Here is a 23,565-nt window from a genome sequence, read left to right on the forward strand (position 1 = left end):
ATCTTAAGGAATTTTTCTATGAAATATGTCTGTTTTAAGTGATTCAATTGTTTGACAAAAAAAATGATTTAATTAATGTTAAAATATTTAAATTTAATTAATTTACATATTAAAGTACTAATATTAGGTAAAAAAATTTATTTGAGAAATTTAACAATGGTGGATTTTCTAACCGAGTTGGTTCACTTTTCCAAAAAGAAGAAAGTGAAAACTTTATGTATGTACTGTACTATTTGTTTTTTCAGTATCTTTTCATTACTAAAGTTTACTGTTTTTGTTATTGATAGGTAAAATCTACCGCAAAAAATAAAGAAGAGAGAAAAGAGATAGTTTTGAGCGAGAGAGAAAAAAGGTAGAGAGAGCGTTTCTCCGCAAATGAAGGGACTAAAGTGAGTTCGGTCAGAGGTCTCGAGTACCAGACATAGATAGCTCACTTACTTCCTTAAAATCTCCACCCAATCACTAGCCACTGCTCCCCCCCACTTCGTTCCGCGTGCTCAAACGGTCTTCAAAACCAATCTGTCCTTAACACTAGCGAGGAACAAGAGTGAGAGAGGGGTTTCCATTGAACAATCAATCACAGTTTGCAGGTTTGATTCCACTCTCATTACCTTTTTTTGTCAACTGGGTTCTTTGATTTAACCTGTGAATTTGAACTGGGTTTTGCTCTCATGGTTTCAGTGGTAGTTGCTCCCTTTCTTTCTCATAAAAAAATTGCACCTTCTCACAAATTTTCGCTTTTTATTTATTTATTTATTTGTATTTAATAAAAGATTCAAAAGAAGATCTTTGTGCTTCAGATCAAACTGTTTGGTTGCTTTTAGAGAGCTTTGGATTCTACTTATTGTTCCTTTCTTGTTTTATTTGATTAGTTTAATTGGTTTGCTTGTTATCTTACACATGGAAGATTACTCTCTTCATACATTTCTGTACTACTAATAGATTGCTTAGATCTTCTTACATCGTTCTGCATATAGCATTTTGGATAAGATTCTCCTCCTTCATGTTCAGATAATGTTTGTTCTTGGACATGTAGAAAGATACAGCTATAAAGAATGAAGATTTCTTTTCTTTTCCACAGAGACAAGAACTGAGATTGTGCTGACTCTACAATGCCAGAGTCAAGGGAAGCATCGAACTACGATGAGGCATCTATGGATCAAAGCATGCTCTTCTCTGATGGTCTTAAGGTATACATTCTTTCTATACGTGGAACTTATACATACATTGAAATGAAAATGGTCTAAGCCTCTGCTTCTTTCTCAGGACTTGAGGAATCTGCGAACGCAGTTGTATTCAGCAGCTGAGTACTTCGAACTATCTTACACAACCGACGATAAAAGACAGATGTGAGTTTTATATTCAGCACCGCTTCATATTCAGTTCCATGATTGAAACTGTTCTTCCTTTTATTTCTCGTGTTTTAAATGCAGAGTTGTAGAGACACTCAAAGATTACGCAGTGAAGGCTCTGGTGAATACAGTTGACCATCTAGGCTCCATCACGTACAAAGTCAACGACTTCATCGACGAAAGGGTGGATGAAGTAGCAGAGACCGAACTAAGAGTATCTTGCATCGAACAGGTAAAGATATATAAGTCACTCACTTTAGATTCTTTGTCTGATCTGATTGATTCATCTTCTTTTGGTCGTTACAGAGGCTAAGGATGTGCCAAGAGTATATGGATCATGAAGGACGTTCACAGCAATCACTTGTGATTGAAACTCCAAAGTTCCATAAACGATACATCTTGCCAGCTGGTGAAACTATAAAGACTACCAATCTTGACAAGCTTAACTACTTTGGAAGCAGCTTAGAGGATGCAGATGACTGGAACCAGTTTCGAAATGGTAACTTTGTTTCTGTTCTGTTCGGACATAAGTTGGTTTCTTGATTTGGTTTGGTTTCTTTTGAAGCTGTGCGTGCTACAATCCGGGAAACGCCTCCCCCTCCTCCACCCGTTAGGTAAAGACTCCAACATCAAACCAACATCTTGAAACACAAAATTGTAATGACTCTTTAACACATGTTCTTGCAGAAAATCAACATCTCAGGCTTCATCTCCACGGCAACCACCTCAGAGATCAGCAACCTTTTCGTTTACGTCCACTATTCCAAAGAAAGAGCAAGGTAGAAACCGCAATAGCTCTGTTTTGTTTTCTTTGAATAATGATCTTATTTTTAATGTATGGTTGTGTGTGTGTGATATAATCAGATAAGAGATCAGTGTCACCGCATCGGTTTCCGCTACTAAGATCAGGATCAGTGGCTACCAGGAAGTCAGCATCAATCAGCAGGCCAACTACACCAAGCAAGAGCAGATCTATAACTCCTATACGGGTAAGGATAACTAAGTTCTGTTTTTTCATCAGTTTGTCGCTTTCTTGATTCTTGTTTTGTGTTTTTTTTCAGTACCCTTCAGAACCAAGAAGATCAGCTTCGGTTCGGGTTGGGTTCGAGAAAGAAAACCAGAAAGAAACAGAGCAGCAGCAGCAACCAAGTAAGAGCAAACGACTGCTTAAGGCTTTGCTTAGTCGACGCAAAACCAAAAAAGACGACACTCTCTACACTTTCTTGGACGAATACTGAAGGAGTTTTATTTGTGGAACCGGTTCACTTAACCGGAAAATTGCCAATTTCCCTTTTTCTATTTAATTAATAAATATATATTATAGAGAAAAAAAATATCTATTATTATATATAAACCGCACTAGTAAAATGTGAATGCAGTTTCTAAGATTTTCTCTTGAATTAGAACCAAACTGAAGATTGAATATTGACGCTGACTTCCTGGTATCTAAGATATATCTCATACGGTTCAACCTTTCTTTAGGAAACTACACCGGTCAGTAGAAGCCAACCAAGAAAACTTAAAACGGACCGTTAAAGGGCTGAACTTTCAGTTCTTTGACTCTCTAACTCTAAACGCAATTAAATGATAAGCACTCCCAAATGCAATTTATTTTAGTTACATTTTTAGTTTACAAAGATATAATAGATTTCATTTCAATACGGTCGTTTACTCAGTTTACAGAATTTTCCATAATGTTTTCTTCGTCCGTAGGTGGAGGCGGAGGTGAGGGTTATCTCTTGGGTCTGGGTGTGGTCCTGGATAATCCATCATTTTATGACCATACAGCTCTTCAACCTATTATTTTGCATCACCAACATTTATTTTTTTAGGTAAATTTACATACAAAGAGTTACAACAAATCTTATACGTTTTTAGAAAAATAAAAATGACGATTGAATATTTGAGACAAGAAAAACAATGGAAATAGTATTTCCAAAACACAAATAAAACAGCATACCTTGTTCTCAGCAACTTCGTCACCCTCCTTCAATCCTAATAATTTATAAGTTCAGATATCATATATATGATATACATTTTGGGATCAACCTAATTATTCATAAGTAGAAAAAGTAGATATAGCAATTTTATATATTAGAAAGTTGAAAATATTTACATAATATTATAGAAAAAAAAAATAAACAGTTTAATTTTACCTTACTATATAATTTTACTAATTTTGTTGGTATACAAATTTAATTACCTGAAGAGTACAATGAAAATTACCTGAAGAGCACAATGAAAGCACGAGCAAGAACGATATAAACATCACAAGCTTCATCCTTCAAGCCTTTTGGGTGTAAATGAAGCCTTATTCTTAAGTTGTTTAGAAACTAATACATGCTTCTATATATTTATAGTGAAAAGAAATTAAAAAACTCTCGTTTTAGAACTACTTCCAATGGAGGTTCTTCAATCAGCTCTCTAATTAAGATAAAAAAAAATAAAAAAAATAAATTAAGAGAAAGAGTGAAAAAAGGTTTTAAAAACTTTTGTTTTAGAACTATTTCTAAATATTTTTCATCCACATGTCATGCAACTAACATTTTAATGATTTAAAAAATATCAAATTTAATTGCACAATTAAAGTATGAATATTTTTATTTTTTTAGAATCTTACATAGTTTCTAATGGTCGGAGATGGTCTTAATGTTTGCAAAAAAAAGTTCTAGCATTTGCCATTTGGCTTTGTAGGTTGAATTCAAAAGTTTGACAGGCCCTAAATTAATTGTTTACTTAAATAGTTTTTTTGTCAACTACTTAAACAAGTTAAAAACTTAAAACACACATTATTTGTTTTTACTAACGATCAATAATAGACTAATAGTAGTCAAAGTTACTCATGACGTAACCGTTACTATCCTCGGAAACACACATCTTTTTTCTTTTAAATGTTCTTCTTATTATTATTTTTTTGGTTTGACATTTTTTTTATTTTTTTGGTAAATTCTTATTTTTTGGTTTTACAAATTTTTTGTTTGGGTTTATAATTTACAAAAGATGCATGATTAAAAAGATTAGAACGTACCTAAAATAAAAATAAAAAAACACAAAAACTCACACAAAAAAAACTAAATGAGCCTCATTAACATTAGCATAACTGAGACAATTTCTAATGTATTTTTTTTATTTTTACCTCTAAAATAAAAATAAATTCTAAAATAGAGATGATTTTTGCTTCTGTGTATTTTTTAAAAATAGAAATCTCCAAATATAAAGAAAAATATAGAAGAATGCTATATATTTTTCTATTTAAAAAATAGTAATCTCTATTTCAGATGAAAAATAGAAATGAATTTGAGTGATTTTAAATCTAAATATTATTATAGAAGTGAAAATAGGGGTGGACTGAATATGTTCTTAGACATGTTGACCAACTCGCAGAAAATCAACATCCCACACTCCCATCTCCACAGCAACGACCTCAGCGGTCAGCAAGCTTTTCGTTTACGTCCACATTCCGATGAAAGGACAAGGTAGAAACGACAGCTCTGATTTTTTTGTTTGAATAACAATCTTGAATTACAATAGTTATGTGTGTGATATAATCAGATAAGAGATCGCTTTCGCCGCATCGGTTCCCATTACTAATTTACTAGGATCGAGATCAATGGCTACGTGGCAATCAGCATCAATCAGCCGGCCAATGAAACCAACCAAGAGCAGATCTATAACTCCTTAGGCTTTGCTTAGTCAAAGAAATACGACAATGTCTACACTTTCTTGAACTAATACCGACGGAGTTTTATTTGTGCAACCGGTTCACTTAACCGGGAAACTGAACATGAATTCGGTTTCTATGAATATTTTTAGACTTCCCAACTTGGCATATCATACGGTTTTACTTTTCCTTGCGAATCTAAACGGGTAAATAATAGAGCCAACCAAGAAGACTTAAACCTTACTGTAAAAGGGTTGAAGTTTGAATTCTTTGATTCTCTAGTTCTAAACATAATTAATTGATAAAATAAGAACTCACGAATGCAATTTATTTAATTATATGTTTTACAAAGATGGAATGGATTTCAATATTCAGTTAACATAATTTTCCATCATGTTTTCTTCGTCGGAAGGTGGAGGCGGAGGAACTGTCGGGTCGTGTCCTGGGTTTGGGCCTGTTGGAGGATAATCCATCATTCGATCACTATACAGCTCTTCAACCTATTATCACATTTTATTTAAAGTCACCAACAATTATTTTTAGGTAAATTTACACAAACAGTTCAAGTTGTACACGTATATTTATTTTAAAAACTGACGACTGATATATTTATTTTAAATCATTGAGGACTCTTGAAACAAGAAAAACAATGAAAATACAAAGAAGGGTCCCCTACAAGAAAAACATTTTGTTATTGAGATTAATGCATACCTTGTTCGAGGAATAGAGGTCGTTATCAGCAATTTCGTGACCCTCCCCAAATCCTAATAATATATATACAAAGTTTATATGTAGGGATCAACCTAATTATTCTTCTGAAGTAGAAAAGTATATATATTGATTTTAGATATTGAAATTGGAAAATATTTACATCATATTTTCTGAAAACCAAAATAAACAGTTTTGACACACTCTTAATATATCATGTTACGGCTTTAATGTTTGAAGACATTTTTAGTATACAAATTTAATTACCTGAAGAGCACAATGAAAGCATGAGCAAGAACGATATGAAAACCACAAGCTTCATCTTTAAACGCCTTATTCTGCTATTGTATTTAAGTTGTTTAGAAACTAACCCATGCTTCTGTATATATATATACACTTATCACTATTAATGTTGTTGCCATTTGGTCTTGTAGGTTGAATTTAAAAGTTTGACTGACCAAAAATTAATTGTTTACTTTAAAAAGTCTAAAACATATATAAGTTGTCTTTGTTGGTTTTAGAAGTAATTTTTTTTTTTGACAACAGTTTTAGAAGTAAATTAAACACACAAAGAATATAATCCCATATATATTAAAAGAGAAGCATTTGTCATTAACGTGTTCACACTATATTCGCCACATATCAGGCTCACATCAATTTCAATTTGAGTATGCTGACATCCGGCTTCACAATCTTTAAGAATTAATGCGTACACATAATAATTTTTTAAATTCCACCACATATAATTTAATGTGTTCACACTAAATTTTTTTTAACCAGTTCATTTTTAGTTCATGCGTTTTTAACATTTGTATTTTTTGAATTGAAATTCTTTTTGTATAACTATTGAATAATATCATTTTGAAAGAAAAAAATTACAAAATCACTATGATTCACATCAACTAAAATGATGTAATGAAAATGTTTTTAGAAATTGAAAGTTTCTTATCTTGCCGAACTTAGCCATGGTTGATGATTTTGTACACAAATGCAATAAATAATTGTGATTGGTTATGAATTAAGAAAACTAAGGTAAAGAACACCACACATAAAGTCGGATTTAGTTTAGCCAAATATTGATTTTCTTTGCTAAGTTTTCATATCAACCAAGAATTATAAACATAGTCAGATTGCTTGAAAAAATCAGAAATTAAAAAAAAACTTTAAAAGAATAGAAAATTGAGGAAATCGATTGAAAAACAAAATTCAGGTGCCGAGTGAATAAATCATATTATTTTTTACACAATTGTATCCTTTTTTATTATATTTATCAAGACACTTTATAAGAAATACATGTTATTGGTTATAGACTATATTGTAACATGCCCAACAATATTGAATGTTTCGTATCTTGCCGAACTTAGCTATGTTATCAATTTTGCAACATGCCCAACAATATTGACACTATGTTCAACCATTTTTGTTGCTATTCTTAAAATATGGTCCAATAATTATGTATGTTAAATAAACCCATAATATTTGTTTTACATTTATTTATTTTGCTCTATATTATTAGAAGAAAGTAAATCTGGGTAAAATATATGGATTCGAAGAACCAAACCAAACTAGATTTGAAAGTAATATTAAACACAAACTAAAACTGATTAATTACTTAGATGGATCTAAAAGTTTAATATCTAGATAACCAAACTCGAATCTGATCCAAACTAAAATATTTTGGATACCAAAAATATCTAAATCATAATTATATACTTAAATATGTTAACTATTTTAAATTTTATATGTATGAGATATTCAAAAATATGAAAATATCTAAAAATTATCAACATAGTCAGAAGTAAATATCTGAAAATAACATAATAATGTTTACAATACTGAAAATATTTATTTGTTCTCCATCCAAATATTTAAATTGAACTAATTTTATGTAAATTTAAATATTTAGCTTTACATTATTGAAAATTCTATGTTGTATATTATTTATTTCAGATATTAAGGATTTAAATATATTTGGATTTTGTTAAAAATACATGATTAAAATGGGTACCCAAACTCGAATCCAAACTGAACCCGCAATGATTCGAACCAAATTCAAACCAAAATTTATAAAAATCCGAATAAATCAACTGAATCTGAACGGATATATGAATGTTCATCCCAATAAAAAAAACTATATAACAAATATCTTAGTACAACATACAATAATAATCTAATAAACTATTTCACTCCGCGCACAATGCTGGTTACTACCTAGTAGCAAAATATATCTGTGAAAATTTAATCTAAAAGACTAGAAACACAAGGTCTTTAAAACAAGAGAGAATTTCATGTTTACCATTTTCATGGCACCATTATTAATCTTTACCACCACTAAATGAACATTTTCAAAAATATCTTCTTCATTAAGTGGCAAAATACTATTATACATTCGTTCTCTATATATATAATAAATAATTATTTAAATAAATAAAAAATAATAAATTTTTTCTTTTCTGTTTTTCGAATTATAGTTTTTCAAATTAGAAATTTTTTATATAGTTTTTTTTTTGAATTTTAATTTTTTCGAAATTTGTTTTTCAAAATTTCTTTTTAAAAATCGAAATTATGTTTGAAACTTTTTTAAAATTTTTTTTATAAAAATATTTATTTATATCTTCATTAGAATCTTAAATTTCATATTCCAAAAACCTTACACCCTTTAACTCTAAACCTCCAAGTCTAGATTAGTTAATCATAGAGGTATAAATGCCTTTTACCTTCCATTAAAAATGAGGGTAAAAGTGGTTAGTGTAAACATGAAATGTAGTTAGTGTAAACATGAAAAGTGGTACTATGAATGTGGTATCTGTGGCAATTTCCCTTAAAACATCCAACCTTTCTCTTTTTTTGGAAAGTAACATTTTTTTTCTTTCATCACTATTATCTGAAGTTTTAAGAACCGATCTTTCTCTATCTAGTTTTCAAGAGAATCGACACTGGAAATAGCTATGCAACGATATGGATCTCTTCTTTAAAAAAATTACTAACCTATTATAAGTAGATAAATAACATTTTTATTTTAGAGAAATTCATTTATATGTTTTTAAATATATTTATGAAAAATTATAGAAGTGAAGCCAATTCTTATAGCATCTGCAAAAGAAACTCAATCACTTTAAATATAGAGTTTTTTGTTCTCCAAATTTGAAGTTTCATCTTTTTATTTGCATTTTGGTCATTATAATTAATTACACATCACATTTATGATTCTTAAATATTTTTTCGTTTATCTTTTTAATCCTTAAATTTGTTATGAACATAAAATTAAATAAAATTTTACAATAAGATTTATAATATTTCAAAACTAGAATTGGGCAACAAGAATATTAAAAGAAAACTTCATAAAAAAACTTTTTTAAAAAGTACATGATGATATAATTTATACAGAATTTAAATATTACAGCAAAACTAATAGTTTGGTAATTGTTTCCGGAAAAATTGTCAATAACAAATTTTGTGTAATCAAAGATGGAGCAGAAATAATTGTATTATTTTATTTGTAATTTAATATTTAAATATTTATTTTTATTTATAATTTTATATTTTAGTGTAAGATTATATTAATATATTGATGTAATATTTTTATATATGTGTTAGTTATTCATAAAAATATTGATTTGCATTAACTGTAACAAATATAAATATTATAGTGTAGAATATAAATAATTTAAAATCAAGTTTGAATTTTTTTTTGAAATTTCACTTCTGAATAATAACACTTTGAAACTCAAATATGAATTTTGAACTTCAAATTGTTCTTTATAGAAGTGCGTTAGATTGTTCTTTTAACTAGACAATGCTTCACGATACTCGTTTCAAACAAAAAGCTGACATTCTATACCTTTTTTTCATCTTTTGATTAGTATTGTTTTCGGTTTCCAGTTGACATAACCGTTACAAAATCCTCGAGAACATCACTGTTCCAAAGTTTCCACGTATTCGTTTTTCATTTGCATGGGATTAATTTACTAATCTATTAGCGAAGAGAAGTAACAACATATATGAACATTAGGCGTTACAATTCCCCTTGTCATTTTGTGTTTTGTTTTAGGTATTTTTCTAATATATTTGATTTTCTCAAATTTTCATGCAAATGTATTTTTATTTAATATATAGTGGCTAATATTCTGCAATGTTGTTTGCTATTGATTAGAATAATTTAAATTATATGTTGAGTAATATTTTTACAGTAACAGATAAATGCTTTTTAAATCTTGCACTTTTATCCAAAATCTATAATAAAATAAATGACAGTTATCTCTCTCCACATCCCTCGACGTCATATCTTAGCATGGGGCATTTTTAACACGTGGCACTATGTATTTAATTCATAAACTGTTTTTAGTTATGTTTCGATCCTGCAAAGTTTTATTTTCAATCGCCACCTCTTCTCTTGAAATGGGCCTTAAATTATTCTTATGTATAGATTTAGCTCAATTCTCTTAATCCAACAACTCCAATCAAACCAGCTTCATTTCTTCGTATTCCTAAAACCTAATTTCCACCGTGTACCATAACCAGCAACGTTACGTCTCACCTCAACATTAAACCATATCATAAAGCTTCACCATTAATTTCTTCAACCCATTCCTCCCACGACGTCATATTTAATTTTCCGTTCCTATATCTCCTTTAAACTTCTGAGGAATTGATACTATTAATAGTGAGTATACACCAGTTCAGAATGTTCTTTGTAAACCCGTTCGGTATCTTACAACAACTCCAAAAAAGAACAAAAGTAGTTTGAAGTGTGTTTTCCTCTCCAATTCATCTGCTGCCCTCTGATGAATTTCAGTTTTACACTATAGGCAAGTGGTTCAGACGAGGCTCCTCTGTTACTAGGCGGATCAATTGATGGGGTAGATATGCTGCTGCTTGATGCAAATGTATTTTGATTACATGTTTTTAAAAAGTTTTGTTCTTTATTAATAAGTTGATATCATAAGTGATGATGATGTTAGGTACCTATTTTCCATTAATTTCTACCTATTGCAGTTCATTTTTTGTGCTTTAAATTTGGCTAAAGATTCTTTGCTAGCGGTGTACTCAAGGCTTTTCATCAGAGCCATGGTTTTGGGAATATGCAATTGCTTCGGTGCTATCTTTTTCGAGAGTTTTTGATGACTAATGTCAACTGAGAGTCATAATTTCCTGGTTGTCTTTGTTAGAGCATCTCCAAAAATACTCTCTATTATAGAGTTTTGTTTGAAGTTTCAAGGTGTTCTTCTCCAAAATCAAAAATTCAAATTTAACTTTAAAATTATTTGTAATTTACACTATGATCCTTATATTTGTCATAATTAATATAAATCCATAAAAAATTTATAGGTAACTAACACATATATAAAAGTATTATAGTAATATTAATTAATAAATTCTTATATTAAAATATAAAATTATAATTAGAAATACATAATTAAATATTAAACTATAAGCAAAATAACATATTATTACATAAAATTATTTTCTTAATGCTCCATTTTTGGTTACACAAAATTTGTTTGGAAAATATTTTAGAAGTTGTGGAGAAAATTCACTAGACTATTAGTGTTGTTGTAATATTTAAATTTGTGTAATAATTATGTCTTCATGTATCTTCTTTAAAAAAATTATATTAAGTTTCTTTTGTAATATTCTTGTTGTCTAATTCTACTTTTAAAATATTATAAATCTTATTTTATTTTATTTTTTAAAAATTATGTGTAAAAATTAAATTTATAAAAATAAATTTGAAGTATTTAAAATATACAAAAGTTTTAAAGATTAAAACTATGAATGAGAAAAAACATAAAAACTATAAATGTAAGATATAATTATTTATAAAGACCAAGATGCAAATAAAAATATGAAACTTCTTTTTCTTTTTTTTTTGATCGAAAAAATATGAAACTTCAAATTTAGAGTTTTGAGTAGTGAAACTTCAATTCACTTCTTAAAACTCTAAATTTGAAGTTTTGAATTTCTTTTTTGGAGAACAAAAAACTATATATTTGAAGTTATAGAGTTTGTTTTGGAGATGCTCTTAGTGATGTTGATGATGATGACACTGAAGCTCTTATGGCTGAACTCGACCAGATAAAAAAAAGAGAGTGGAGGAGAGGCTCAAGAAGGTATGTGTTCTTCTCTGTGTTTTTGTGAGACGGTGTCATCTCATTGAAGCGTTTTTCTCTCATTCTACAATGATTCAGGCTTCACTTAGTGTGCACCGTCCCAACACGTTCAAAAACTTATTGAATGAAGACTCGGTTTATGAGCTTAATACTTTTGATGTAACATAAAGCCCAACTTCCTCTTTACCGAGAGTCCCCATGTGCTATTCGTTTCATTGACCAAACTGTTTTCGTGGAGCTTGTGGAGCTTCTTGCTGAAACGTTTGAACCTATCCCAAGTGAGAGCTTCAGGTTTCGGGATTACAAACAATTTATGGTATTATCTAACACGACTACTGATTTACCAGGTTTGAATTCATTTCCCTCTTTTAAAACCTTTGCATATATTTATTTCACATATCACACTTGCTAGCTTAGGACATGTACTCATTTTGTAGATGTTGTTGGGCAAGTAAGGGGATTATAACTACTTACAACGAAGAGACATAAAGTACACAACGCATAATGATCACCATAAGCATTGAAAGGTATATATATCTACTAAAAAAAAATCATTTTCTTTTAAAGGTGAGCACACATAAGGTTTTACAGTCTGGACATGTCTAATCGTTAGCCTACATGTCTTTGCAGTCACTCAGATGTTTGCCTAAGTGTTTTTGCCGATCTAGCTAGGCTCCTTGATGCAAATTTGCTTCGGAGTTGTGATGAACCAAAGGTGGTGGTTGCCACAAACATCAATCCCAAGTTAGTTAGTGGCATAAGTGGACCACCATTTCTAAAACATGTTATTCGAGTGTCTTAAAACATGTTAATTGATTGTATTATTTCAGGGCGGTTATTCCTGATGCCATCTCTGAAACTAATTTCTATTTTGGTATGAGTATGATGCTAAGAAAAGTTTTCTTGAGTGAAAAATTTTCGTGAATCATGGTAACTGTGTTGTTAATGGTGATGTCGTCTGTGGGGGAAGTGAGACAATTGATCCAAGTAACAGCTCTGTCGCGCTGGAAGGAACACAGGTGAGGATACACCTGTGAAGCAAGTTGGGTGCACTGGAAAGAAGCCACGCATTAACCAAATCAGAAAACTGGATAACCTGTTTAATGAAATTTCCCAAATACTAAAGTTAAGAGTACTTCAAATCTTTCTTTTTTGTCTAAATGTTAAAAGAGTACTTCAAATCTTTTCCATATTTTGTTTTGTCGCTATAATTTGTAAGATATTTGCACCGTCTCAGACCTTCGAAGTCAATAAATTAAAAATTCATGCTACACCACCCTTTTCCTTTTCCTAACTAAGCATCATTAGTATAAAAAATCAGGCAAATCTGTTTTACTACGATTTGCATATTAACGGCAACTAACATGGTATTTCGAAACAATAACCTTCAAATAAAGAAACAATAACCTTCAAATAAAGAAACAATAAACCCTATCACACACCATCTACGTCTCAGGCTCTCGGCGTTGCTCTCTCTCTCTACACAACAGCAAAATGTTGGAGTTACACCCAAATTATTACACTACGTTAATTTTATGCCACTATGCGATTCTTAGAAGTTAGGACTTGCGTGTTCCTTAATTAAAAAAAAAAAAAATCAGGTTTGAACCAAAGCTTATATGGAAACTATAGAAAAATAGCATTGCTTGAGCAACAATAAATTACCTTATTGCTATGGAGACTTGAGTAAAAATGTTCAAGCTGTTTAAAAAGAACTTCCAATACTCTTTAAGGTATTCTACCAAAAAAATATTCTTTAATGTAATTTCACTAAATCTTATATATTATTTAAGAAATCAAAACAAAGGTTCCTCGGTGTTGTCTTCATTCAACTATATAAAAAGTCAAACTTCTCATGAAGAACATCCGCCCTATTATTACTCATAACGACACCAATTAACACTTACAGATTATTAAAACAGACAATTTCATCAGTCACAGAGGTATCAATGAATTTACTGAAGCACATAATAGAATCTCAACATTTACTTTCTGAGAACTAACAGATTGAAGTTACTCAGCATGAAGATTATCACTAATCAGTGCCGTCCCAAATAATTATGAGGCTTAAAAAAATTAAATATATGTGGCCTTATGGTTTTTTACCTAATTAATTTGATTTACGAGTTATATATTGTAATAAACTAAATAACAAAACATATATTCTACTCTGTTTATTATTTGTTAGTTTATAATATTGTTTTCAGTTTAGAATATATTTTTGAAAAAGTTTCATAAAATCAAAAATATTTTTCAGTTTAGAGTATATTTTAAAAATGCTTCATAAAAATATTTTCAAAAAATAATACACCCTGACCTACGGGCGGGCAAACCACTAATCTTTTATATATTAAAGCGCAAGTCGCTTGGCAAAAATACTGACATGTGGAAAATGTTTAAAAAAAATAATAATTAATCAATTAACTGTTCGACATAGTGGTTAAAAGTTTGAGCCAATTACAAAGTTAATCAAGTGTAAAAAAATAACTGCCCCTTACCACAAAGAACTCTAAGTTTTTTACTTTCATGGCACAAATTCAAACAGTCTCTTCAATATAATTTTCAGATAACTATTTCTTCTTTATTTGTTCTCTTTTTTTGAATCTTTCGTCTCTTTATCATTTCTTTGAGATTTATTTGTTCTGTCTTTCTCAATCGTTTCATCTCTTTAACATTTTTGAGTATTGAGTGTAATTCATATTGCTTTATAGTTGTAATTTTTTTTTTCAAACCTATTTTTCTCTGCTTCTCAAAGTAATAATCTTTTATTCATTTTTTTGTATTGTTCAGCTTGAAGTTTTTTTTTTCAGATTATTCATAGGAGGAGGAAGCTAGAAAGAGGCAGCCGCTGCAGATATAAATTTTAAACTCAGATTATGAAAATACTAAAGCAAGTATTTTGCCACTTTTCTCTAAGTTAACATGGAAAGTTTTAATGATTTTTTTGAAGAACTGTTTTCTTTTTAAAATTTTTGTGGTCTGTTATGGATATAGGGCGAAATAATGACTAGCTTATCTTGCCACCCATAAAAAAGGTGAATATGGCTTGATTTGTTATGGATACAGGGAGAAACAATGACTAGCTCATCTTGCCATAAGAAAGGTGAATATGGCATATCGATGGTGTTGTATGGACAAGATTAAAGTTATATTGTAAACATAGAGATTTTAGCTTATTATAGCTAGAAGGTGTTGTAAAATTTTAGCTATGTTATGGCTATAACGAATTCAATATTTTTTTTTGCATGTACGTGGTATGACAAAATATGACATAGAAATAATTAATATGACAAAATATTTATTTAATGTAATATTGTTAAAGTATAAATTATGTATTGAAGTATATTTATTTTATTTTTTGAAAGAAGAATGTAAACAAGACTACTATCAAATGTGAATGCGATAATAGCAAAGATTACAACTCAACAAGAAAGCTCCCAAGTTCCATGTACAGAGTTTCACAGAATCTTGAAAAAAAGAATTCAAAAAAAGATGTACTTTCCTGCCTTGAAGCATTGAATGCACGTAGTAGATTCAGAAGAACAGTAGAGCCAATGGAAGCAAGAACGAGCAGGTAGCTGAGAAGCGTGCGATGGACACAGAAGAAGCAGTTGTTCGATTGCTGTAGATTTCAGGATGACGACAGCGATGACGGCGGAAAATCTCGTCGACCAAACGGTATTCAAAACTGCCGTAAAGGGAGCAATCAAGAGACGAAGCGACACCGTGGATAGCAATCTGAGAAGAGAGGAAAAGATCCGGTTCGGTGACGAGAACGCCGTCGACGGCGAAACCCGAAACGGAGTTGTTCGTGACCACGATCGAGTTTCCGGGGAGGAGAGTCGGGAGGGGAGAGAGAGGCTGCAAGAAACGGAGATCGGTGAAGGAGAGACGCTGAGGAACGATGTGATAAGCGACTGAGAGACGACGACCGTTGGTGGAGGATGAGGAGAGATTGGCGGTGTCGAAGTCGGTGGGGATGAAAATGGTGGCGGAGAGAGGGATGCCGACTTGGTCTTCGGCGGCGAAGAGGAAATCGGAGGCCCAGTCGCGGAAGTCGCCTGCTCCGATCATCGCCTCGATGATTCTGTCGGCGTGTAGGTGATCTTGCGGCGTCTGCGACGGAGGATAAGCGGCGGAAGTGAGGAACGAGATGGTGGTGATGAGGAAGAGGAGAAGGAGATGACCTGACGTGGCCATCGGAGAGCGAATCAATCTTGGAATCTTCTGAAGTTCGTTAGAAGCTGTTAAGTTTACATGACGGCTAAAATCATATAACTTGGGAGGAAGGATGAGTCGTACCGGTTCGGTTATGTAGGTGACTGGTCAAACCGGTAATTTAGTATTCAAATACAGGATTTTGTGTTTCAATGCTATTTATTTAGCTACGGTTCAGATCAATAACAGATGGTTTACGATTTTGTTTATACATCAGAAAAAACTTGCTTGTTGAATTTCTATCTTTGAGTAGAGATATAAAACAAGTTTATCCATCCCGTTCTGACCCGTACCGCGGTGGGTTAGTCATCGAACGGGTCACAGCGGGCCTATTCCGTGCGGACTGCGGTCCTCAGAATGCTGGTCCAAATCCGTACCGCAGAACATATAGGCCTTCGCGGACCGTCCCACGGGATGGCTCCTTATCAAACCGTCTACTAAAGCTTCCTTCGTAAATGTTCAAGTGGAAGAGTTGTGTAAAAGAGCTGAAGAGAGCTCATTAAGCTTCACTAAAGTTTTATCAAAATCAATGCCATAAAGCTATGTTTGTGCTTGCGTTCTTGAGTTAAAAGTCTTTTTGTTATCAGCATAAGATTTTATTAAGTTTGAATCTGATTGAGTTGTTGTCTTTGTAATAATTTGGCTCAAGTATTGTATGTCTTCATCGAACCATCTCTCTTTGTAATTCTTTTGGATTTCAAACAAAAATCGTGAATCACTTTGTCAAATTATACAACTGACATGAAATACAACTAACTTTTCTCCTAAACAACATCATTGTAACCAAATTTAATTTAAGAAAAATACCATTTCACCGTACTGAAAACAAAACCAATCAACTTAAACAAGAAATCTCACATTGTAATAAAGCAATTCATAGTTGTGTGTAATAAAAAGAGAAAACCAAATCAAAATACCACCAGAGCTTGAATCGTCATCGCCGGAGCTGGAGTCGTCATCGCCGGATCTTGGATCATCATCACCGGAGCTCTAATCATCATTGCCGGAACTCTTAATGTTTTCTGGGGAAATGTCACAAGAATCGATTTCTTCTTACTATCTCTCTCGTTTTTTCCAGGTAAAATAAGAAATGAAAAAAAAAATACGAATCCATGTAATCCCGCATGACCCGTTCGGTCCATCCCGCATGACCCGTTCGGTCCATCCCGCAAAATGCCCAGTTCCGCAAAGATCCGTCCCGCGATACCTACAAATTTACGAACCTAGAAAACCTCATCCTAATATTGTTTCGCGATAGTCTTTTACGGACCAGGCCCGCGGTGCAAGTCCATGATCGTCATTTCTATCTTTGAGGAATATATTATTTGTTTAATATGATAAATCTCTTAATAAATTGATATTTAGACAGTATAGTCATGGATAACTATGATGTAATTGCTATTAATGATAGACTGATCTAATATTACATATATTTCTCCTTTACTGTAAGATATCATTTTTTGTTGGACGCGGTAGTGGTGGCGGTGGCGGATCATCAGTAACTGGCGGGTGAGGAGGTCGAACAATTATGGGAGTTGGATTAAATGGGCCTGGATAGTCGATCATTCACTCAACACTAAATGTAGCCTGCATTATATATTTTGCACCAGATTTATTTAAACCATGACAATAGTAATTAGGTTTAATTAGGTAAGATAGCCAAATTCAGACAATTTTGGCAGACGTATAAACTAAAAGGAGACAAATGTTAAACAAAAAAATCGCACTGATATACTATTTAGCAAACATTAAACATAATTCGAAAATAGTGTTATTTCATGGTAAAGAAAAAAATAGAATCTAAAAGAAAAAAAAAACATATCCGTTTTCCAGTTTGACCAAATTTAGTCGTCAGGTTAATATTACTCTATTATCATAAGTTAACATATAAGAATTGAACATGTAATTTTATTGCTTACCTTGTCTGATGAATGTTGACTGACTTGAGTAACTTCATCGTCCTTCACAAGCCCTAAGAAAAAAAACAGATGCAAATGTATGTAAATAAATATATATATATATATATATATGTGTGTATTTTAATTTTTTTGATATAATCAAAGGTGTATATTAATATTTCTATTTAGATAAAAAATATTATTAAAAGTTTGAAATCCGTATAAATCACACTAGAACTTGGGTATTAAATGGCTACCACTATTTATATAGACTTTAAATAAAATAAAATATCAAATTTCTTATAGTTTTATTAAATTTTTTTGATTTAAAATAATTAGTTTTTCTTTTAAAAACGAAAAATATTTATTAGTTGATGTCTTGATGATGATTAATTGTGAACTTCAAAATGAATTTACTAAATAAATATTTTTTGACTAAATTGTTAAAAATTTATTAAAAACTATTAATCAAAAAATGATTTATTTATAAACTAAATTAATATGTTTTAATATACGTGAATTTTTTTATTCATATATATACATATATTAATTTAAAACAGATGTTGTAGTATATTTAATTGTAAGTCTTTAAGTTTAATTAATGTGTTATACTTAGATATGGATTTTGCTAATTTAATTTGTGAATACCTGAAGAACACAATGAAAATACAAGCAACAACGAGATGAAAATCAACAACTTCATCCTTGTGGATGCACGTTTTTATGAAACGTTAATTGAAGGGACTGAAATTCTTTTAAAATAAGCTATGGGATGTAAGATGAAATAACAAAAATGAAAATTCTTATTTTGTGATGAATGTGGAGAAGATGACTTCTATGGTGTCATATATCTCCAATTTATAGTCTCTTTGCATTTAACCTTTTTTGTTACTTGCACTTTCCTTTTGTCCTTTACACTTTCCATTCAACATAATCATTAATTTGGAGAGATTTGCTATAGTAACATCTTAAATATAAATCTAAAAAAAAATATTAAGATTTTGAAAGTTCAATAGTGTTTTTTTTTCTTTCTAAAAAGGTTCTTAGCAAATTTGGGCCTCTACAAATATTTAATAAAGTTAAATTTTAGAATATTGTAAATTTTAGTTAGTTAGTCTATCATTTAAAAATAAGAAAGAATAAAATAAAATTCCTTTTTTTGGCAGAATAAAATTCTATCAATAAAAAAATATTGAAATAAAATTATTTTGTATATTTATATATTCATAACGTTAAAAATCAGAGTGGCATTAGTTATATCAATAGCTATTTCATGTCATAGTGAGGTACAATAAAAAATCTGTAAATTAATATTTAATAAATGAATAAACATCATAAATTAATAAATTTCACCACAATCATAAGGTTGGCCAATGTAAAATACAACATAATTAATTGAAACAATGAGATAATAAAAGAATTATTTTTTATGTAAATATATAATCCTAATATAAAGATAAATGAATAATTATGTATATAAATATAGTAAATATTTTGTATTTTTTTATTCACTGTGAAGTTTGTTTTAAGTTTTTTCATATTTCTAAATATATTGATACATATTTTTTTCAAAAATATAATGTTTCTCACTCTAAAACTCTCCAACCCCTCTCTAATCTCTTCGAACATCAAAACACCAAACTTTATATCTATTTCTCACATTTTCTTATGTCTTCTCACTAATTTATATTTTGTTTGCAGGTTTTTCATTACATGATTCTCATCTTTCACTCTTTTAAAGGTAGATCTCTAAATTTTGGATATGAATTTCTGTGTGTGTTTATATGTTAGATTCTAAAAAGATATATATTCAACATAGTGTGACTGTTTTGTTTATTTTGTAAGCATAAAATTTTCATTTTTGAGGTTTTTTTCTGTTTTGAAGTCATTTGAATATTTTTGAATTTGCAGGTTTTTTCAGATCTGAGAGACTTTGAAAGACTTCATAGAAAACTCTGAGAAGACTCTCGGAAGACTTCTCAGAAGCCTTCTTAGAAAGTCTTCTAATGCATTTTATGTTAGAAGACTTCTAGTCTTCAGGAAGTCTTCTGAAGTCTTCTGCCTAAAGTGGTATAAATTTTGGATATGTATTTTGTGTGTGTTTATATATTAGATTCTAAAAAATTATAGATCCAACCTAATGTGACTGTTTTGTTTATTATCTAAAAATTTATTTTTGAAGTCTTCTCTATTTTGAAGTCATTTGAATGCTTTTGAATTTGCAGATTTTTCATATTTGAGACAGATTTGGAAGACTTTTGAGATAATTCTTGGAAGACTCTAGGAAGACTCTCGAAAAACTCTCGGAAGAATCTCGGAAGACTTATTGGGAAATCTTCTAATGTATTTTATGCTAGAAACTTCTCACGAAGTTTTCAGAAAGTCTTCCAAAGTCTTCTACTCAAAGTGGTACAAAGAGATGATGTGAAGTAGAGTCCAAACTTATCTACGTTCAGGAATAATATCTAGCTGTGTAAAAATTTTGTTTATGGTCTTTTTATGATTTGTATGTGTAATATTTTAGTTGTGAATTATTTTGTAAATTTTAAGAGATGTTAATCAAAAGAATGGTAAATATGTTCATGTTTTGCCAAAAGTACTTGACTTCATTAAAGTTATTGATGCAACATACCAAAAAATATTTTACTCATTCTACCCACACATAACAAAGCATAACAACACAAAAACTTAGTAAAATTTTCTAAAACTAAGAGAGAAGACTTCTCAAGAGACCTTAATCAAATTCACAAAAGATCAAAATTGAATTTTAAGCGAAAGTTAAAATTTTAAATCTCATGGAAGTTAAAAATTGTATCTTATGAGAAAGACAACACAAACACAGAACATCAACTTAATAAAACAAAATCATCGGAGAAGACTTCTTGTGAAATCTTCTCTTTTAGTTTAGCTAGAGACATTATTAAACATCAATGTTTGTAACTTCATAATTATCACCAATTAAGTTATAAATTCGACTGAGTAGTCCCAATATTGACTAATAAACATGAATTAGCAAGAAGATATTAAAAATTCATTTTAATTTTGGATAAATTTGAAGTTTAATAAAGATTTACGTAGAAGACTTGTTTTGAAGTCATCCATGGAAGACTTCAAAAGAAGACAACTTTGTGTAGACTTCAAAAGAAGTCTTCTATTTAGGTCATTTTTCCAATTCCTAATTTACGAAGGAAGACTTCTTAAGAAGTCTACTTTACAGAAGACATTTTCGGAAGTCTTCCTTTGTAAATACTCGCTTACTTTTGAAATTGAAATTTTTTCGAAATTTCCAGAGAAGACTTCTTTAGAAATTCCCAGAGAAGACTTCTTCTCGGATAAACATGTTACTTTTAAATTTGACCGAAGTTAGTCAGAATTTTGACTTTTTGTAGAAGACTTCTAGGGAAGTCTACCTGGAGAATATTTCGAAGACTAAGTCTTCCGGAAGTCTTCTCAATGTCGCAAGAAGTCTGCTGGGTTACTTTTGCAATTGACTATATTTGACTTTTCGAGAAAAGACTTCTTTAGAAGTCTTCCGTCGGATGACTTCTCTAAAAATCTTCTCTCGCAGACAAAGGTTTGACCAAAACCCATAATTAAACTCGAGAAGACTTCTTTAGAAGTTTTCTCAATGATATTAAATGTTTTATTATTATTTTTCAATTGCAAAAGTAACCCACACAGACATCTTCCATCATTGAGAAGACTTATGGAAGACTTCTGTAGAAGTTTTCTCCAGGAATACTTCCTTAGAAGTCTTCTACAAAAAGTCAAATTTCTTATCAACTTCGGTCAAATTTAAAAGTAACATGTTTATCCGAGAAAACTTGAAAATAAGTTTTCTCTGGAAATTTCGAAATTTTTTGTTTACAAAGGAAAGTTAGAAAACTTTTTTAGAATTTTTCTCAATGATATTAAATGTTTTATTTTATAACATTAAAAGTTAGAGTGACATAAGTTATATTAATAATGATGTCATGTCATAGTGAGGTACAATTAAAAAAATCTATAAATTAAAAAAATCATAAATTAATAAATTTTACTAGTCTTGAGTTGGGAAAATGTAAAATACAACATACTCCAATAAAATAATGAAACAACGAAATTTTGAAATTTTTATGTAAATATATAATCCTAATATAAAGAAAAACTAATAATTATGTATATAAATTTTATACAAAATATAATAAATATTTTTTATATTTTTATCTACAGTAAATTTTATTTTAAGTTTTGTTTCATATTTCTAACTATATTGATATTATTTTCATTTTACACTTAAAAATATTTACGTTTACTATGTTAACACAATATAATTGAATAAAAACAATATAAGACCATATCTCTTATTTTTATCATTATTATGGTCCAATATTTTATTTCAAATGATCTACACTTTAAACATGTAAGCTCCATCTATTAATAATGATCTAGTTTTGTATAAAAAAAAATATTGTATCCAAAAATTTAATCAATACATATACGGTAAAATGAAGTTTTCTTCATAATCTTACATAAATCTTTTTTTTTGTCATCGGCATAAACAGATTCCTAAGACTCTGCAGACCAAACCGGTAACTCTGCATCCATGTGAACGACAAAAGACGTCTGCTTTCGGGCACTGTGTGCAAGACAATTCGCCCGTGTATTATGTGTTCTGGGTACATGAATGATGTTCGAGTTGTTGAAACTTTTCTTCAAGATCTTGATATCTTTCAAATAACTTGCAAAAACTGGTCATTCTTCCAGTTCTGAAACCATCTTCACCAACTGAGAACAATTCGTTGCAAATGTAACCTGAAACTAACGTAAATTCCACGTACATTTCATTGTCCAAATAAGCGTTTCCACTTCCGCGTGAAGGAATGACATACTCGCTCTTGTGTTCTTTACGCCTATCAAACCATCAAAACCTTGCAAAGTACTATATCATCCTTGTCCTGAAAAAATCTCCTTATCTTTTCATGACTCATCTGTAAAGCACATATGCATCTACATGGAATGATTGGTAGGTTAGTGGCCTCGACCTCTATATTTTGGGGAATCTTTTGTGCTATGAAACATGTGCTTCAGTCCACAATATAGACTCTCTTTCTGCCAATTTTAAAGTGTTCATATGATCAATATTTATATTACTAAAAATTTCATTATTTCTTTTTTTTCAAATGTACCATAATATTGAAGTAAATTGATGATCTTCCTTTTGTGGAACATAAATCATATTTTAAAATATATAGAATTTAAAATAAATTCTGTAAATTAATAACTCTATAAATTAAGAAAATGTCAAAATTTCAACAATATTAATTTATAAAAATTTTATTGTATAGAAAAACAAATAGTCTTTAAAAAAATTAGCAACGAACATCTGGCAGTGACTTTTCAAAACAGAAATAACATACGAATATGAAGTATAAACTGTAAAAAGAAAAACTTCTTCAAACTAGCATCAGACATCTGGTTATTAATTTTTACATAAAGGCATTTACATTTAAAGGTATTCAAAATTTTAGTATATTACAGATACTGTAAACTATTATGCCTTTTTATATAAAAATAATTGTTGTTTCTTATACCCTTCTCTTTCTCTCTTGCTTATTATATCCTTTTTGCTTAGCAAA

The 23,565-nt window shown here is 30.2% G+C and overlaps 2 protein-coding genes and 2 long non-coding RNA genes across 7 annotated transcripts; 2 read left to right on the plus strand and 2 right to left on the minus strand.

Moving 5' to 3' along the window:
- The first annotated feature begins 319 nt into the window (after positions 1–319).
- LOC106397573 (protein ABIL2) lies at positions 320–2,740 on the plus strand. Of its 3 annotated transcripts, none has more exons than XM_013838186.3 (9): positions 320–590; positions 1,037–1,190; positions 1,267–1,349; positions 1,434–1,584; positions 1,659–1,851; positions 1,918–1,966; positions 2,040–2,131; positions 2,217–2,341; positions 2,414–2,740. In XM_013838186.3, exons 2-9 carry the CDS (start codon positions 1,113–1,115, stop codon positions 2,588–2,590), a joined length of 948 nt encoding a protein of 315 aa, XP_013693640.1. In that variant the 5' UTR covers positions 320–590; positions 1,037–1,112; the 3' UTR covers positions 2,591–2,740. The 3 variants fall into 3 exon arrangements, with proteins under 3 accessions (XP_013693640.1, XP_048622047.1, XP_013693639.1); XM_048766090.1 differs by having other exon boundaries at positions 1,047–1,190; XM_013838185.3 differs by having other exon boundaries at positions 321–590; positions 1,082–1,190.
- Positions 2,741–2,937: 197 nt separating this feature from the next.
- On the minus strand, positions 2,938–3,723 carry LOC106397574. Its single transcript, XR_001279756.3, has 3 exons — positions 3,579–3,723; positions 3,313–3,347; positions 2,938–3,149 (listed from the first exon to the last, which is right to left on the minus strand). It is a non-coding gene; the product is annotated as an uncharacterized LOC106397574 (long non-coding RNA).
- A 7,930-nt stretch (positions 3,724–11,653) lies between these two features.
- On the plus strand, positions 11,654–13,263 carry LOC111211290. Of its 2 annotated transcripts, XR_002662393.2 has the most exons (5): positions 11,654–11,831; positions 11,910–12,178; positions 12,269–12,358; positions 12,462–12,575; positions 12,662–13,263. It is a non-coding gene; the product is annotated as an uncharacterized LOC111211290 (long non-coding RNA). The 2 variants fall into 2 exon arrangements; XR_002662392.2 differs by having other exon boundaries at positions 12,462–13,142.
- A 1,902-nt stretch (positions 13,264–15,165) lies between these two features.
- LOC111211291 (FAS1 domain-containing protein SELMODRAFT_448915-like) lies at positions 15,166–19,370 on the minus strand. Its single transcript, XM_048766091.1, has 3 exons — positions 18,596–19,370; positions 17,969–18,021; positions 15,166–17,636 (listed from the first exon to the last, which is right to left on the minus strand). Exon 3 carries the CDS (start codon positions 16,029–16,031, stop codon positions 15,366–15,368), a length of 666 nt encoding a protein of 221 aa, XP_048622048.1. The 5' UTR covers positions 16,032–17,636; positions 17,969–18,021; positions 18,596–19,370; the 3' UTR covers positions 15,166–15,365.
- Between the last annotated feature and the right edge of the window lie 4,195 nt (positions 19,371–23,565).

The sequence above is a fragment of the Brassica napus genome, chromosome C8, assembly GCF_020379485.1.
Source record: "Brassica napus cultivar Da-Ae chromosome C8, Da-Ae, whole genome shotgun sequence".
NCBI classification, from domain to species: domain Eukaryota; kingdom Viridiplantae; phylum Streptophyta; class Magnoliopsida; order Brassicales; family Brassicaceae; genus Brassica; species Brassica napus.